At 41.7% G+C, this 17,993-nt stretch overlaps 1 protein-coding gene across 2 annotated transcripts; it reads left to right on the forward strand.

Annotated features, from left to right (window-relative positions):
* The first annotated feature begins 1,851 nt into the window (after positions 1-1,851).
* Positions 1,852-17,537, forward strand: usp8 (ubiquitin specific peptidase 8). Of its 2 annotated transcripts, none has more exons than XM_049600520.1 (19): positions 1,852-1,938; positions 2,641-2,816; positions 3,011-3,155; positions 3,286-3,371; positions 3,494-3,635; positions 3,927-3,969; positions 4,109-4,280; positions 5,150-5,312; positions 5,437-5,578; positions 7,641-7,909; positions 8,027-8,524; positions 9,728-9,802; positions 9,978-10,276; positions 10,481-10,702; positions 10,800-11,010; positions 13,175-13,411; positions 13,785-13,927; positions 14,148-14,280; positions 15,930-17,537. In XM_049600520.1, the coding sequence occupies exons 2-19, from the start codon at positions 2,713-2,715 to the stop codon at positions 16,086-16,088; spliced, it is 3,243 nt and encodes a 1,080-aa protein (XP_049456477.1). In that variant the 5' UTR covers positions 1,852-1,938; positions 2,641-2,712; the 3' UTR covers positions 16,089-17,537. The 2 variants fall into 2 exon arrangements, with proteins under 2 accessions (XP_049456477.1, XP_049456483.1); XM_049600526.1 differs by having other exon boundaries at positions 8,027-8,509.
* Positions 17,538-17,993: the final 456 nt, after the last annotated feature.

Consider the following 17,993-nt stretch of genomic DNA (forward strand, 5'->3'; position numbering starts at 1 on the left):
CATGGAGGGATCACTGACCGGGGACATAAAAATGAACTGCAAAAAGGGACAAAACAACCAGAAAGAGACTCAAAATTATAAAAAAGAAAGACACTAGATGGCTAAAAGAGACACTAAATGGCAACAAGGAGACACGGCATGGCTACAAAGAGACAAATTAACCATAAAGAGACACAAAACAACCACTGGGGGACACAAAATGATCCCAAAAAGATGCAAAACAACAACAAAAAAAGAGCCAAAACCACCACCACATGTGTGTGTCTTGCTCCTGTGTAGGAGAGGTGCTGGGGCCTTTTTTCACGTCTGTGACCAGGGGCCCATTGTCTCATAATCCACCCATGATTGTTCCACAGACATGAAATATATATGCTTGCAACTTTGTATTGATAAAGAGAAACCCCATAAAACACTTTATAAGACTCTATGCAACTGTACTATGTGTGATCATTCTGCAAAAGGTTAATCCATGTTCTCTAAACTCTGGCCTGAGTTATGTTGCTTCATATCATCCTGTGAGCATTAATCATTGAACAGCAGCAGTGCAGCTGGTATTGATCAATCAAGTATGGGCGTAGAGGAAGGACAAGAAACAGAAAGTTCAAGTAAAGTTTTCATCTTATCTTTTTTTCCCTCCTGTATCAGCTTCAACACAATCAGTCAGGCTCAAGTGCAGTGGTTCTCAACCAGGGATCCCCAGGGGTCCATGAGGGAGTTTCACAGGGTCTCCACAAAAAAAACTATAGAATTTAGGTCTTAATCATATCTAACAACCAAAATCTTTTTAAATGGAGGTCTGTGACTGAAAATGTATCAAGCTGTAGTTCAGTCCATAGGGACTTGGGTTGGGAATTAGAGGGTCTGTGGTTTAAGTCCCCGTCCAAACCAAATATGGAGTGCGGACCGGTAGCTGGGCACTGCCAAGGTGCATTGCTGAGGTGCCCTTGAGCAAGGCACCGAATCCCAAACTGCTCAGGGTGCCTGTCCTGTTTGTGCGTGTGCGTGTGTGTGTGTGTGTGTGTGTGTATGACAACAGAGTGACTGTTGTTGTGACAACAGACAGCACCTGAACAGGACGTTATGTATCTGTGCATCCGACGCTGCCAAATGCCGCCACAGACTGTCCAGGGGCTCACTGATGTCCTGATCCAGGTCTGGGAGGAGATCTGGAGCGCATACAGGCACGTGGGTCCATACACACTACTGAGTCACAAGTTGGATCAGCCTGTGATTTCAGTTTTTTACTTTGACGTTCGGTGTGATTTTGAATCTCAGTGGGTTGATGATTTTGGTTTCCACTGACTGTTGTTATGTAATTTTGTTCTCAACAAATTATAGAATGTATGTCAATAAAGATTTTCAACATGAATAATTCGAGAGATCTGATGTGTGATTAAATTGCTCCCTTTTTTTTTAGCTGTAGCCTATATATACAGCAAAACATACACAAACATAAACATATTACATACAGGCAGCAGATTGACTTTATAACATTTACATTATATACTGCATAGGGTTGTGGTGCAAGTAGAGCATGAGTAAAGGGGAGTGCAAAGACATGACAATAACAATAGGACATTGCAGGAACACACCTGACTGGTTTTGTGAACAATGTAAAAAATCTGAAACACTCAACATGTGATGATAGCAAAGACTACAGGAAATAAGTGGCACAGAGGTCATGATCACTGACCTTTGAAAATTAGGGCTACAGTTAAGTGAAAAAAAAAAAAAGAATTTTGGAGTACTGAGAAGGTGGGTCAAGACCAAGTGGTCGGTGCCGCAGAGAATAGGCACCACTAGGTGGCAGTAATGCGACATTGAGAATAGCAGTTGCTGCAAAACGTCATAGAAGAAGAAGAGGAGGAGGCGGAACAAGGAATCAGGAATCAGCTGTCAAAAAAAGTAGCTAAAGTGTAAGCAAAGGACCAGAAAGAGGTAATTTTTCAGTTTCAGTATCTTATCAAGCACTTGGCTACTAAATATGTGTCAGTATTATTACCGGAAGGGATCTGTTTCACCGTTACTGCTGTGTGTGATGTAAGCCGTGGCTGCCTGTGAGGTAGTTAAATAAGCTAGCGGTTAACTGCGTGAGCGCATAGCGCAGCTTGCTAACTAACGTAGCTAGCTGGCTAACTCTGAAGGTAACAAAGCTAAGTTAATATTTAATTTGCCAGCTAAAGGGTGTTTATTTTAAAGCAGTGTCTGATTTAGGTTTATACGCTGAATAACGTCGGTTTGTGGTCCGTTAGCTCCCCAACGGACATCCAGTCGAGGCAAATGGTCGCGGCTAACGTTAGCCAGAAAACTATTACTTGTTGTTGTCGTGTATGTTGACATATCCTGCGCCAGCTAACTAAAGTTGGCTAACGCGCAGTGAGAGCATTATCCTGTCAATGGGGTGACGTTAGATAGATATAACTTTTCATCGTCATGCCGTGTTTTTAGCTTAACTGTGGCCATTTTTAAATGCTGCACGACAGTGAAAACTCAGTTTGTTTACCTGTTGTGATACTAAAAGCTAACTGCAACGTAAATCTCAGCTAACGTCATTCAACAACAGATTTGGAGCAGGACTAGTTGAATGCTTTAGAGGCAGCGTGTGTTGACTTTATTTTGCTTTCACAAACATGTTTCCAGAGATGTTCAGAGCTTGTGTACTGCACTGACTGGTTGCCTGCCTGTGAGCTCTGACTGAACACACCCGCGAAAATGCCTGCAGTTTCCACCGAGGTCAAAGAGCTGTACCTGTCCACATCTCTGGGTGATCTCAATAAAAAGGCTGAAATAAAGCCAGACAAGACCAGCACCAGGAGGTAATGTTAGATTTATGTTTACCAGTATTAACACAGAATGGCATAAAATAAAATCATTCAACAAAGGAACTGTGAATTTGTCTCTAAGTGAGGGGAGAGAGAGACGGAGATAACATGCTTAGATGAAAGTCTAACTTGAGCTAAGGATATTGCAATCACATGTTGGTGACAGTTTTTTATTTGCTGTGTTGCAGCTATGTTCAGAGTGCCTGCAAAATCTTCAAGGCGGCAGAGGAGTGTCGTCTGGACAGAGATGAGGAGAGAGCGTATGTCCTGTACATGAAGTATTTAACAGTATATGACATCATCAAGAAAAGACCAGACTTCAAGCAGCAACCGGTATAGTAAACAGTTGTAGAATTGTAATTTATGTCAGTGTGTTTTTTTATGTAAAGACTTGTTGTAGAGATGTATCAAGAATTGGAGTTTGTTATTTCTGTTTAACTCTTCTCTTTTCCCACGTACAAAGGAGTATTACATGACCATGCTTGGGCCAAACAGCTTTAAGAAAGCCATTGAAGAAGCCGAGAAGCTCTCTGAAAGCCTTAAACTCAGGTTAGAAGCTTTGTTTCTCTCAGATTGTACAGACCTTTTCAATGTATAAGCTGCAAGATAGGACATCTGGATTTTTTTCTGCTTTACTCAGCTACATTTTTACATTTTTACATTTTAAACAGGTATGAGGAAGTTGAGGTTCGGAAAAAGCTTGAGGAGAAGGAGAGACAAGAGGAGAAGAAAAGGAGAGAGGAAATAACAGAGAAGGATGCGGGTCGAAGCTCTCCAAAAGTGTCATCAGCGAACAAGAAGGACAGCAAAAAGGTAGAGATGTACTGTCATTGTATCTGCATATCAAAACAATTAGTGTACATGATAATGTAATGGAGCATGGTTTGGTTTTATTTGCTACACTCACAGTTTACACCTACAGTTTACATCATACTAGAAATAAATAACAGCAACACTCCTGTCTTTGTTAGCAAATATAGGACGTTGTTGTAAGTAATGGCATGTTTTATTATTTGGAGTAAAATCCTATATGATGAAATCAAGCCAAATAGATCAAATCAGTACTAATGTATTAATAACATGATTGTTGTATCTGTATGTCAGGTTAAAGGAGAACAGAACGAACAGAAGAACGCAACCTCAAAAGGTGAGCAGACTAAAACAAGAGAGGTCTGATAAGCCTGTGTGGTTCTTTCTGAGTTGCTGAGAAATTTGCTTCCATTTCCAATGGATGACTGTTTTTACAGTGTTTAGTCTTGTATTGATTTAATGATTTCATCTGATAGCTGCGGTGCCTGCTGGTGGGATCTCAGCTGAGAAACTTTTCAACATGATGAAGGACCAGACGATTACAATAATTGTCATGGATGCCCGCAGCCACAGGGACTTTGAGGAGTCTCATATTCAGGTCCCAGGGCAGACCTGCATCAGCGTGCCTGAGGAGGCCATTAGCCCAGGGTGAGAAAGCAGTTTGGAGACCAGGCTTCTTCCATGCATGTTTGATCTGACATTGAATGGGTTATTTTTAATCCAGTTTGTTAGTGATAGTACGAGTGAATCTATTGACTTATTTTCTTTGATAAATTAATACTTCACCCACAAAATGGTGAAGTAATTTACCTTGAATTCGTGAAGATAACTTAGTTTTTCTGGCATGCTTCGACGGTGAACTGAGAATCCAAAAAAGGCAAACACTTTCCATGCATTGAAGTAAACAGGGACCCTGTTTAACAACAGCACAGCTATATCAAAACATCCTTTCACAAAGTCTCACACAACTCCTGCAGTATAATCCAAGTGTTATTCATCCAGTGGTATGCTCAGTACATACCAAACACATTCATTTTCACTATGAGTATCACACCCTGAGCGTGCTTGAGCACACAAGTGCAAATGAGCGCCGCTTAAACGCATGTGTTTGCCCAGGAATGCTACTCAGCTGTGCATGAGACTGTTTGTACTGACATGTTTTAGATGGTAAGGTTTAAGCAAAATGCTTGTGTTTGGGAAGAACAGAACACGACTGGATAAATGAAAGTGGGCTATACTGCAGGAGTTGTGTGAGAGTTTGTATCAGGATGATATGATGAAGTTAAACGCAGTCCCTGTTGACTTCAGTTCATAAAGAATTTTCCTCTTCTTTTGGATTCTCTGATCACTGGAGAGAATTCAATGTAACTTGCAGTGAGTAACTGATTTACAAATAGTCACTTTGCGGTTAAAATATTCTTTTAACTTGTTTCTGTTTCTTCTGTTTGTTATTAACTGTCAAACAATGAGAGGATAAATGTCTCATTTCCCTAAACCCATATGTCGTGACTTTTCAGAATCACTGTGAATCAGATTGAGGCGAACCTGCCCGATGTGTCAAAAGAGCATTGGAGGCAGCGGGGACTTGTGGACTATATAGTCCTGCTGGACTGGTTCAGCTCTGTCACTGACCTTAAACTGGGCACCATCTTGCAGAGCCTCAAAGATGCCCTCTTTAAGGTAACTGTGTGAGTGTGTGTGGGTTTTGGCATTTGTGCACATGCTTATGTGTGACTCTCAGAGTGTGAATAACAACAGCAGAACTTTCCTGTGAGGTACAATAATGTGTTTGCACACTCCACAGTGGGACAGCATCACCATCCTGCGTAGTGAGCCGCTGGTGCTGGAGGGAGGCTACGAGAACTGGCTGTGGTTTTACCCCATGTATACAACCAACGCTAAAGTTCACCCCCCCAAACAGAATATCATCAGCTCCCTCCCTCTGTGTGAGTATCAACAGCACAGCATGTGCGCTACAGCTGTAGCTCTTTGTTATTTATCAGACAACATAGTTTGATTTATTGCCAGGGTTGTTTTCATGCAGCTGCTGTCATTTTATTTTAAGAAACAGTAAAAACAATATATTGGTAAAATAAAGTGGGGTTAATTCAATCTCAGATTTTATCAAAATGGCAGACTTTATGTTGACCACAAATCTATTTGTGAGCCTTGAATCCCACATCATGCTTGTGTTTTTTGTATTTGATTTTAATGGCTCACCTGAAATGGCTCTTAAAACAAATGTTGCTACATCAGTTGTGTTGCACATCATGACTAGTTAGTCCAGCTCATAATCTGCATTCTTTACCTGTAGCGGTGATAGAAACTTACGAGGAATATGGTTTCTAAAAATACTAAAGGGCGGGTCCTTTTTTTTTTTTTTTTTAAAGATATTTTTTAGGGCATTTTTTGCCTTTAATCAACAGGACAGTGAAGCGTGAAGGGGTGAGAGAGAGAGAAAGGAGAGACATGCAGCAAAGGGCCACAGGCTGGACTCGAAGCTGGGCCGCTGCGGCAACAGCCTTGTACTTGGGGCGCCTGCTCTACCACTAAGCCACCGACGCCCCAAAGGGCGGTCCTTTTTTAAAGATATTTTTAAATCATTCTGTAGCTTCCCAGTCAGGTTCCTTATGTATTCAAATCGAAATTTCAGTTTAAGTACGCTAAATGTTATAGCATCCCCTCTAAAAATTTTATCCCATATGGCCTGACGTAGGTTTCTCCTGATGACATTGCTGCATATGAACCCCCTAATTTTGTGTAATTGATTTTCCAACTTCGTAACAGTATGTTCCTCCAACCCCTTAACCTGCACGGAAGCTTAACAGTGTACTGCTGTGGATGCCACGGTAGTTGGTTTGGAAAGTCATATAATAACACAAACAAACTAACAGATCACAGCAGCAGTAGACCAACAACTCCTGTGTTATGCAAAGTAAAATAATTGCATTTGTCAAAGGAGTGTGGTGGATTTGAAGAGGGCTGTCAGCAGCAAGGTAAAGCAGTGAAAATATTACACTGACAATGGATAAGTACCTGATACAACCCCACTTCAAAAAATCCAACCTATCCCTTTCAGTTTATTATCATTACCAGGGCTTGCTGCTCTGACCTACGTCACTGCTTTTCAGGCTGAGTGGGTGTTTCCATTTGAAAACCCCTGAAAAGAATGAAGATGCAGATTGTATAGATGTTTTTAAAACAGATATTTCCCTCTTGGTTTAAAAAAAAAAATGTGTCCACATGACCTTCATTTTACAAAATCTCCATACACACTAGAACACAAAAACAACTTCAAATGCATGCTGGTTTTAGCTGCTTTCTGTCATCTCCCCTCATCGCAATGGTAGTAAAGTGTACGGACATATGTTACCCTTTTCAAAACACCTACTGGAGATCTTATCACCATAGATTCCCCTTTCGATACAATAAAGGAGCTCACACAAAGATGTGAGTAATGCACTGGACATGTGTAAAATTCCATCCACTCCTCATTGACAACAATCCTACACTTAAAATTGTCCCACCATCTGCTGGTGTGACCATGCCTGATCCATAGCCGTCGTTTCATGCTGACTTTAAGCTGCACACGCAGAGGTGGACCAATTAACACTGGGCACAGCAGACACCTCTGTTGGTCTGTGAAGTGGTGTAGCAAAACTAAGTGTAAAGTCAGTAGACCATGCAGTGCTAACAAAATATTAACAAACCGGTAGTCCACTGTTGTTTTTATTGTTTCAGGCTCATGCTCTTACACAAAGCAAGAATAGGTGTGCGCACTTTGAGGGGGATATTTGTTTCCCAAACACATCCGTACAGAGTTTTAGTTCCTTAAAACTCTGTTTGTGTGTGGACAAGAGGCCAAGACGTTGAGGAAAGATCTGTTTTCAAAAATAACTTTACATGTGTAGACAGGGCCTTAATCTTGTAATACTCATCATGTGTAGCTGGACTCTTTAGTCTAATGTTTCTCTCCAAATTAATTTATTCTCTTTCATTTTTTAACAGTGAACTTTAGCTACCCATCCCTAGAGGAACCAAAGCCTCCCACCCCACCTCTACCAGAGCCTGAGGTTGCCCCTGTGCCTCAGGAACCCTCAGCTCCTGTGCAGGTGAATGGCCTTGCACCAGCAGAACCTCCACCATCTAAAACTTCCATGATTACGGACAGGCTGCCGGACACTGTTGATTCCCCTGCCAAAGGCTCCACAAATTCTGAGCAAGACCTCAGTAAGAAGGTCAACCAGTCACCTGCAACAGCCAGGGCCTTCCCACAGGTATTGTTTCCACATTGATAACTATTAGGCTTTGGGATAGTACAAAGCATAAAGGACTCCCTAGTGTGTCTCAAAATTGCTCATTTTTAGTTTTACCCTCTTCTTCCTCTGTCCCAGTTTGACCGTACCAAGAAACCCTCTGTTCGGGTGTCGGATGAGCCTAAGCCCAGCCAGAACGGGTCAGCGAAGGAGTCCACACAGAACGGCCCAGTTATCCCTGACCGCTCAGTGAAACCACCGCTCATCCCCAATACTTCTCTGTCTAAGGAAGAACAAAGTAAGATACACTCCGAGGCAGTGGCAGTGATGGAGAAGGCCAGACAAGAGCAGGAGAAACGCAACCAGGAGCGTCGTGTAGAAGAGGAGAGGCGGGAAAGAGAACAAAAGGAAAGGCTTGAAAAGGAGCAAAATGAGAAGAAGAAGAAGGACGAGGAGGAGAGTGGACCTCAGGAGAAAAAGAAACTGGAAAGGCAGAAGGCAGAAGAAAAGGAGGACAAAGAGAACAGGGTGTGGGACGAGAAAGAGAAGAGGGGAAAAGAGCAGAACACCGACACTCCATCGAAGAGTATGTCTCTGGACTCGCCTGCTCCCAACCATATAGTGAGTGAGATTAAGGTGAGCCTTCCTTTGCTGTCGGTGTTAATCACCACGACAGTTTGATGTCTCACTTCACCCCTGTGTGCGCGGGGTGTTTAATAGTTGTGCTTTCGCTGGTCACGACACAAGCATCCAGTGCAATCAGCGAAGTCATCAAATCACACAACAGGGATCAGATGCCAACCGTAGAGTCCCTTAAAGGTCCTACTGATAACAGTTTTATGTTGATGTAATAGGAGGAAAAAACATCCACTGAGTTTTTTTGCTTTCAGCTTTTCTTAAAATGAAATTATTACATTTGAAAGTTAATGATTTAAGAAGTAAGTTAAGTTTAAGTTTTGTTTATATTTGTGTATGATGTCCGATGTTTTGTTACGACTTCTAACAAGGCTCGTGAGACAATAGTATAATGTTGTTGGTATCACATAATATCTCTGAGTCGTCAGCAATTAAGTGTCTTAGTAGTTGTCAGTTAGTGTGGAAAATTTTTTCACCTTTTTTCTCGGCAGGCTGGTACAAAAAATTGGGTGTGAAATAAGAAAAGGATTGTAGCCTATTGATGTAAAACAGCATTTTGTTTCCTTGCCTGCAATTTGAAATCGGGCCCCTTTTCTCTCCTAAATATGATGAGACACAAAACCAATAACGGCGATATCCAAAGCTAGCTAGCCAAGATTACTACATATTACGTTACATTAATATTGAAACACCACCGCACAAAGTAATCTAAATCTAAAGCTAAAGCAAGACAATTATTTTTTAAAGCTAAAAGCCTTTGTTCAGCGCACCCATGTTTGTTATTGCTCTACTGAATGCATGTGTAATCCACATTTGACCCAGAGACAGCCAGTTATCTGCAACTGTGTCTCCTAACACTAAACACACACTTCTAAATGTTATAGATACCCAGAATTAATTTTACAGAAGTACCAAATAAAGTGAAGTTTCACTTTCAGTTCTCTCTGTATGCTTGCTCTCTGACGCACACACACTAGCTGATATTGTCCAGCCTTTTCCATTTAGACTGGCTGCTGACGTGTCCAACCTGCATCACTGTTAGTTTGAGTTAAGTACATGACATGACTCAAATCATTAATAGTTTGATAGAAAATACAACAATTGCAGGTGCAGTTTAAGTCTGTGGTTTGTTACTGGAGACACAAGTTTGTCCTGTAGACATTCTCAAATGTAAAGTTGGTGTGTGTTTGTGTTTATCCACAGAGGGAGCCCCTGACCCGAGCCAGGAGTGAGGAGATGGGTAGGAGTGTGCCAGGCCTTCCAGACGGTTGGATGAAGGTACCAGACATTTAAATCTAAAATATGTTGAGTCATTTGGAGTAACTTAAGATAAATGACAGAAAGTTAAAAAGCCATAGAATTTAATTGGGAAATAATTATTTCTGTGTGCCTGATTGTTACTTTGAAACCTAATGTTCTTTCTTTTCATGTTCACCCCTCCTTTTTTGGCTAGTTCCTTGACATAGTGACGGGGACGTACCGATATTACCATTCCCCTACCAACCGTGTCCACCTGTACCCCCCTGAAGTCACTGTTCCCCAGACCCCACCCTCCACACCGCCAACTGTTAAACAGAAACCACCACGACCAGCTGAGCCAGACGCCAACCGGGAACGAGAGCGGGAACAGTCCAAACTGAAACGCTCCTATTCATCCCCAGATATCAGTCAGGAACTGAGAGAGGAGGCCCAGAAGAAGGCGACCGCCCCGACCACTGCTGCTGTCATACCAACCATCAACAGAGAGACTAAGTAAGGCACACAGATGTTTTATGTCCGTCAATTATAGAATGTTCCAGTGACTGCGAGAAGTGGACATTGTCCTGCATCTGGTGTCTGTTATCATAAACTAGCTGTTCTGTCTCCCTTTGGACATATTACGCATTGTATTTACTTTAGTCTTATCTCTGCAGAAACTAGTCTGGTAATCTCTCACTGTGCTCCTCTGTCCCGCAGACCTGCCACTGCTAAAGTTTATTCTAAAGTGGAGATCGCACGGCCGTCAGCTGCCAAAATCCGCAACCTGAACCCTACATTTGGAGGTCTGGGTGCTTCGCTGACCGGCCTGCGTAACATGGGCAACACATGCTACATGAACTCCATCTTGCAATGTCTGTGTAACACTCCCGCCATGGCTGAGTACTTCAACAACAACTACTACCTGGAGGACATCAACAGGTCAGGGACCAAATAATTGGAGCTACTCACTATAAAAAAAATCATGTATCAGTTAAATATTCAACATCGCTCTGTCTCTGCTGTCTTCCTCTGCCAGGTACAACATCCTCGGTCATAAAGGGGAGGTGGCGGAGGAGTTTGGTGTGATCATGAAGGCCTTATGGGCCGGTCTGTACAAGTGCATCAGTCCGCGGGACTTCAAAGTCACCATAGGCAAGATCAACGACCAGTTTGCTGGCTATGACCAGCAGGACTCCCAGGAGCTGCTGCTGTTCCTCATGGATGGGCTTCATGAGGACCTCAACAAGGTAGTGCACACACTTGTTTCATGCAACATTTAACACATAATCATCAGTGTGGCATAAATTAAGTCTTAAAGGCATACTCCACCCACAAAATGACCATGTGTATATCAGTTAGTCATGCTATGTTACCTTGAATTCCTGACAAGACCTTTGTGTTCACGGAAAATGGCAAAGATATTGATTGATTGGGGGCCATGTTTAAAAACTGTGTGTGTAGGATTTGGGAGAATAAATTGGCAGAAATGGAATATGATATAATAGATATACACCCATCAGTCAAAACATTAAACCACTGACAGATGAAGTGAACAACACTGATCATCTTGTTACAATGCAATGTTCCGTTGGGAAACTTTGGGTTCTGACATTCGCGTGGTTGCCACCTGACCAGTCCACCCACTTAAACACAAGTATGGACCAGGCACCCCCTATTATGGCAACAGCATTCCCCAGTAGCTGTGGCCCCCCAGCAAGACAATGCGCCATGCCACACCACAAAAACTGCTCAGGAATGGTCCGAGGAACATGACAAAGAGCTCAAGGCATCAACCTGGCCTCCAAATTCCCCAGATCTCCATCTGATCAAACATCTGTGGGACATGCTGGTACCCCACCTCACTTCCGACAGGACTCAAAATATCTGAAGCTAACACCCTCTAGAGATCCTGTGGCTGGCTTCAGGTGGGTGGAGAGCATCAATTACCATCCACATGAATGTCAGGACCAAAGGTTTCTCAACAGAGCATTGCTTGATTGGTGTGTTTTCTTTACTGTAAAATCACCTGACAATAAGAGTCGTGGTGTTTTCCTTACCTTAGAATGAGCCGTTTATATCTACATTGGGAGGGGTCCTTGTTCACAGAGTTCGACTTGTTGCACGCCGTGATTTTTCAGTAGCCCAAGATGGACCAACCAAACCCTGGCACTAGATAGAGTCCTGTACGTTTTCATGTTTTCTTCACGAGTTCAAGGCAACACAGCATGACTAATTGGTCATTTTTTTGGGTGAAGTATGCCTTTAAAAAAGCTTTTGATATCTGCAGCGAGCAAAAGAAACAGAAAAGAGAAACCTTAACATCTAAATGTGCTCACCCTGAATTAAATACTGAGTGAATAAATAACAAGTAATTTATTCATTTTAACCATGGCTTTCTATGGCTTGTCTTCTTCTACCCCTGTTTGTTGTTGCACATTTGCCTGTTTAACAATTAAAACATAGTCTTTTATCATTTTCCTTCTTTCTGTTTTTTTTTTCACCTGGGTTCATTTTGATGGCAAATTAGAGAGTAAGTAAATAGCTGTGTGTCCTTGATCCTCCTGCAGCAGTGTGAGTGTGGCGTCTCTGCATCTGTCTGGTCTGATGCTCCCGTCAGAACCTCTGTGCATGTAGACCCAAGACATGCCTCATTGCCTGTATCGACTGATTTTACTGGCTTCATGTGCATTTGACTGGGGGAAAGGACTAGGTGATTTGGTAAAAAAAGACAGAGATAATTTCATAGCTTGATATTTACATTTTCTATTTTTAGATTCACTAAAACATTCAAAGACAATTTTTGTAGTGAAGGCCACAGGCTGTCAGAGATGGTTCTTAGAAGAACAGGCAGCTTTGAGATGCCGTGACAGCCGTCTTTTAACTGGGATTTCTAACCCCATTTTACTTATCAAGCTATTATATTGTAAGGATGAGGTGCCAATTAGGTTGTAGCAGCTGATGATGTGCATTTTTCATGACACTCTCCATCTCATCACATCCCTTTTGTGTGATGTTCAGACCCGTCTGCCATCAGGCCGGCCCTGTCCCAGTCCACTTTGTCTCTCCAGGCTATTTGATAAATTAGTCAGTCTAATTAATGGGGTATTAATTAGCAAGTGTTAACCTCCCTCTCATATCTTCCTACCTTTCACAATGAGAGTGATCTGGCTGAACTGCATGCTAATGAGGCTGAAAGTCATTAGAGAGGTGTTGAAACGTTTATTACTTTGACATTCAGTCTGCAGTTCTCACTGAGTTCTGTTTTCTCTGTGCTAACTGCAGTAAAGTAATTTTGACCCTCCAGATACTGATTACGTATTTGCCATGAGTCATGAAGGCAGGTTTTGCTAACACCTGAAGCTGCAGTAGTCCTTGTTTACCAATATGTTGTTTTCACGTCCTTGGTGTCAGGCGGACAACAGGAAGCGGTACAAGGAGGAGGAAAATGACCATCTGGACGATCAGACGGCAGCCGACTTGGCCTGGAGCAAACACAAGCTGCTGAACGAGTCCATCATTGTAGCGCTGTTCCAGGGCCAGTTCAAGTCCACTGTGCAGTGTCTGACCTGCCACCGCAAGTCACGGACATTTGAGACCTTTATGTACCTGTCGCTGCCTCTGGCCTCCACCAGCAAGTGCTCCCTGCAGGTCAGTCAGAGTTTTCTCAATGTTTAACAGTTTGTTGTAGGCTAAGGCTTGTCAGAAAGTGCAGATTTTTCTTAACATTACTGAGATTCATTGTTGAGGGCAGTGAAAAACAGTTTACATAATTGAGTTGAATGTGTGAATAGCAGAGTCCACATTAACGTAAACATTTACTCACCATTTTTACTTTAGGCTGTAGTTTTCCAGACTTTGTCAACCATCACTTGAGTTTCAGTTTGATTAGAGACCACATTTTGGAGGTTTATGAAGTTTATTTATATATATATATATATATATATATATATATAGTGACAACAAAAATCTATATGATCTTTGTTTGTTATACTTGCCTGATATGTTTGCTACTCCCTGGCAGGATTGTCTGAGGCTGTTCTCCAAGGAAGAGAAGCTGACCGACAACAACAAGGTGTTCTGCAGACATTGCAAAGCCCACAGAGACTCCACCAAGAAACTGGAGGTCTGGAAGGTCCCACCCATTCTCCTGGTGCACTTAAAACGGTCTGTTGTGATTTAAAATAATGTAGACAAAGACTAAATGCTTTATCACTTTTAGTAAAACCATTGTAAGTTACTGTTGCAATACTCACTTTTACAGGGTGTTAAATATTATTTAGAAATTTTAAATTAGCTCCAAGAATTTAGAAGATGTGAATCTGGACTGATATCTTGGTAATTTTCTTAGTGTTTCCACACTGAAACCTGGGTGTAATTTCTGCAGGTTCTCCTATGAGGGCAGATGGAAGCAGAAGCTGCAGACGTCTGTAGACTTCCCTCTAGACTCTCTGGACCTGGCCCAGTACGTCATTGGACCCAAACAGAACCTGAAGAAATACAGCCTTTATGGAGTTTCTGTGAGTAGAAGTGAAATTAATTCTGTTGTGAAGTGTATTAAGAAAATCATGATAATAATTATGTATTTGAAGGTTGCCTTTTTACATTTTTTATCAGCATATATAAAAACAGTACAGATTATTTAATGGAAGTATGTTCCAGGAGAGGTTAAGAGACTCTAGGCTGTGAAATAATGTAAAGATAAGGAATATACTCAAAAATACAAACATTAAAAGAAGGATAAGACATGCAGATAATATATTATACATAAGAATGTCGTATTAGAACTATTGTTGTTTAGTTATATCTTGTACATTTTTCATAAAGCTGTCAGTCCTTTGGTTGGTAGAGTCCATAAATAGTTGGAAAATACGTCGACAACAAATTTGTGTACCAATGTTTTGGCCACAAGAAGAGCTGACTGTGCACAAGGGCTGAACAGTTCATTGGACATTTAACAAAACTGCAGGAGGTGCAATGTTTGTTAAAGGCAAAATATGTGTCAAAATACTGTTGTAAATTAGGTTTTGTGGAGCTGCAGTAATGTCCTGACCTACAAATCATGTCTTGAAGTTATAGTTCGGATCTTTTGAAGTGGAGCTATATGAGTTACTTATCCGTAGTCAATGTTTTATATACAGTAGATGTTGGTCAGTACACCCCTAGTGTGGAGCAGTAGGCATGAATACCAACACGGAAGCTAAGCAGTGTACTGCTGTGGAGGGGTCAACAATAAAATGTAATTTTCCACCTAAAAAAGGGAACTGAATCCATTATGTCGCTCTCTTCAAAGCCAGACTCTTTGAATAAAACAGTCATTTTAGCTCGCTGAACACAGGAGCTGCTGGTCTACCACTGCCTCGATCAGTTATTTTGTGTTACTGTATGACATTTGCATTCGTTTGGATTCACCAAAGTCACACAATTAATAAACCAACTAAATGATTGAGGCAGTGGTAGACCAGCAGCTCTTGTGTTCAGTACACTAAAATTACTATTTTTCCCAGTGGTGTTCGGTGGCTTTAAGGAGAGCATGGGTAACTGGAGAGAGGTTTGCATTGTCAGAGCGGAGTGTGTGGTTGGGAGTGTGATGATGGAGGAGCTCAGACAGGTAGGGTGGGACCTGGTTAATGAGGGCACACAAGCTGAGCAATATGTGGAGGGCTCAGAAACCAAATCTTCTACATATGGCGTACACTAAAACTTTTATTGAGTTTTTTTTTAGGTGGCTAAAATAGATTTGGTTTCTGAGCCATCCACATATTGCTCAGCTTGCATGCCTGCCTGCTTCTCTGCACTGGGGGTTTGCCAACTGATGTGTACAGTATGTAATACTCTGACTATGGATAAGTAATTTGTACAACCCCACTTGAAAAGATCAGATCCATTCCTTTAAGAAAAAATCTTGGTTTGGTACAGATCCTTGCAGAAAAATAACAAATTAATATATTTCTCAATGAAAATGAGAAAAATTATGCAAAAATGACCATTGTCTCCAATAGCACAAAAATAATTTTAATTAGGCATTGTTTTCCAAATTATTCAGCCATACTCTGTATGTAAAAAAAATGGGGTTAAACACACATTCAAAACTGTATCAAGTAACAATTAACTTTAATAATTGTGTAGCTGCTTAGAAAAGCTCAGCCTTCTTCTTTTCTCCTACCAGAACCACTACGGGGGTTTAGATGGCGGCCATTACACAGCCTACTGTAAGAACGTCCATAAGCAGCGCTGGTACAAGTTCGATGACCACGAGGTGACCGACATCTCCACCTCCTCCGTCAAGTCCTCTGCAGCCTACATCTTGTTTTACTCCACCCTGTGATGGAGCCGTAGGACATGAAGAGAGAACACTACACCAGAGCAGCGACGCTCAAAGCCTAGAGGTTGTTTTTTGTTTTCCTTTTGAAAATCACAGCTCTGAGGACCTGGTGCACGTAGTTGCGGTTTAACTAGTCGTGTATGTGCACGCAAGGACGCACTCGAGCGAGTGGCGATGAGATTCCGTCTGTGGCAGATGGGAGAACGGTGCAGGCACACTGTGCAATGCTTCAGCTACTAGAGGACCCTATACCTGGTAAAACATGCCGTCTGTCCATATTACTGATCATCTAGTGACTAAACAGATGCTCCTTTTACTCCGACTTGTTGATGGTTGTGTTGTAGGGCTGACCGCTGGTTCAGATGCTCTTCACTCTCATTTCTGTTGCACTCAGCGTGGATGGCCGTATCGCCGAACTGATCAGCTTTCTTGTACTGTGTATACACCACAGGGTTAACAGTTAGATGGCATGTACATACTTACCAATGCTGATGTTGCACATTCAAAAATGTAAATACCGGACGGCAAGTTGTTTATCTGTTAAGTGACCAAATTATGATTATTTTTCTTGAAAGTAGCAACCATCTTAGTATCACCATATTCATAAAGACAAACTGTGTGTTTTAGGGGTTTAACTCTATAGCCTTCTGATGTTAAACATGATCTTCAAGAGGAAGAGACTGTGAGCGTTGACTTCTGCCTTCCTCCTATAAAGAGAGGTGGGAATTGAGATCGTTGCTTGTTCATATTAGCCACATCGTTGCACTTACACAATATGCAAACAGTTTAAGTTGTTTCTGTAGAACACATTGTTTAACAGCAGACATTAATACTCGACTCAGAATGCTTTAAAATGATACTGATGCTGAGAGCTTGTCTGTCTTGCTCGGTCCAGGCAGTGGCAGAAAAACCTGCTTCTATAAAGTTTGTCATAGAATTTATTCTCAGTTAAATACACTTAACTCTTTACATTATTATATTCAAACACAAAAACTATTTAGAGGAAAATTACTGGGATAACTTGGCATCCTTTTTGGCTTAAACCAGTGCTGATGGTTTCGAGGAGGCTGGACTTGAGATTTTTTTTTAATCATTTTATTTCTGTGTTCAGTACCAACCTGGGAGAATATGAAGGCATAAGATATTGATCTTATTCTCTTGCACGAGTACGTTAGCGTCAACATTTGCTGCCTGACTGACTGACCGACTGACTGACAAGAGCAAGCACAAAGGATACTGATGTTTCTTCTGAGTGGACCAGAGATGTGAGGTGGCAGGATTTGACTTCCTGAGTACAGTTTTATTGCCTAGCATGAGATCATAATCTGTTTTCTTTCTACTTGTACATGTTGATTTTATTTCTTAATGCTCTAAAAAAAATTGTTTCAGATATAATGATTATATTAACCTCAAACAACTCATATGACTATTTATTAAAACTGCTTCAAATTAGTGTTTGTGTCTGAATGATTGTTTCAGGATAAATCAGCTACAGCGGTGCCACAAAAATAAAACCACAGTATGTAAAGGGCTGCGAATCAGTGCTCGATACCTTTTTAAGATGTCCACGGAAATTGTTGTCCAGTCAACGATACCTGCATTCGATCATTTCTGCGCCTGGGGTCTGATCCTAGACCACCTAGACTCTCTGCTGATATGCAGACTTTCTGTTGCTGCCGTCACCGGAGCTGCTGTAGTCCCAGCGAACAGTCAGTTCAATGTCTGCTGTCTGGTTATCACAAGCTAAGGCAGACACAGAGCCGTTAAATGGCCCCAACAAACTCACCCAAACCAAAATGGCTTGACTCTGTGGTTAAACCCATTAGTAACCATTAGTTAACGTTAGCTGAGGGATGCTAACACTAAGCCCTGTCACTGTATATGTGCGGCCAGGTGGACTCTCACAAC

The sequence above is a fragment of the Epinephelus fuscoguttatus genome, linkage group LG2 (assembly GCF_011397635.1).
Source record: "Epinephelus fuscoguttatus linkage group LG2, E.fuscoguttatus.final_Chr_v1".
Taxonomy (NCBI): domain Eukaryota; kingdom Metazoa; phylum Chordata; class Actinopteri; order Perciformes; family Serranidae; genus Epinephelus; species Epinephelus fuscoguttatus.

What these genes read in the sequence shown, in the direction of transcription:
- usp8 (XM_049600520.1), top strand. Translation starts at nt 2,713, where the DNA reads ATGCCTGCAGTTTCCACCGAGGTCAAAGAGCTGTACCTGTCCACATCT. An exon ending in TCTGAAAGCCTTAAACTCAG is followed by an intron (nt 3,372 to 3,493) that starts GTTAGAAGCTTT and finishes CATTTTAAACAG; the next exon opens with GTATGAGGAAGTTGAGGTTC. An exon ending in TCAAAGATGCCCTCTTTAAG is followed by an intron (nt 5,313 to 5,436) that starts GTAACTGTGTGA and finishes CACACTCCACAG; the next exon opens with TGGGACAGCATCACCATCCT.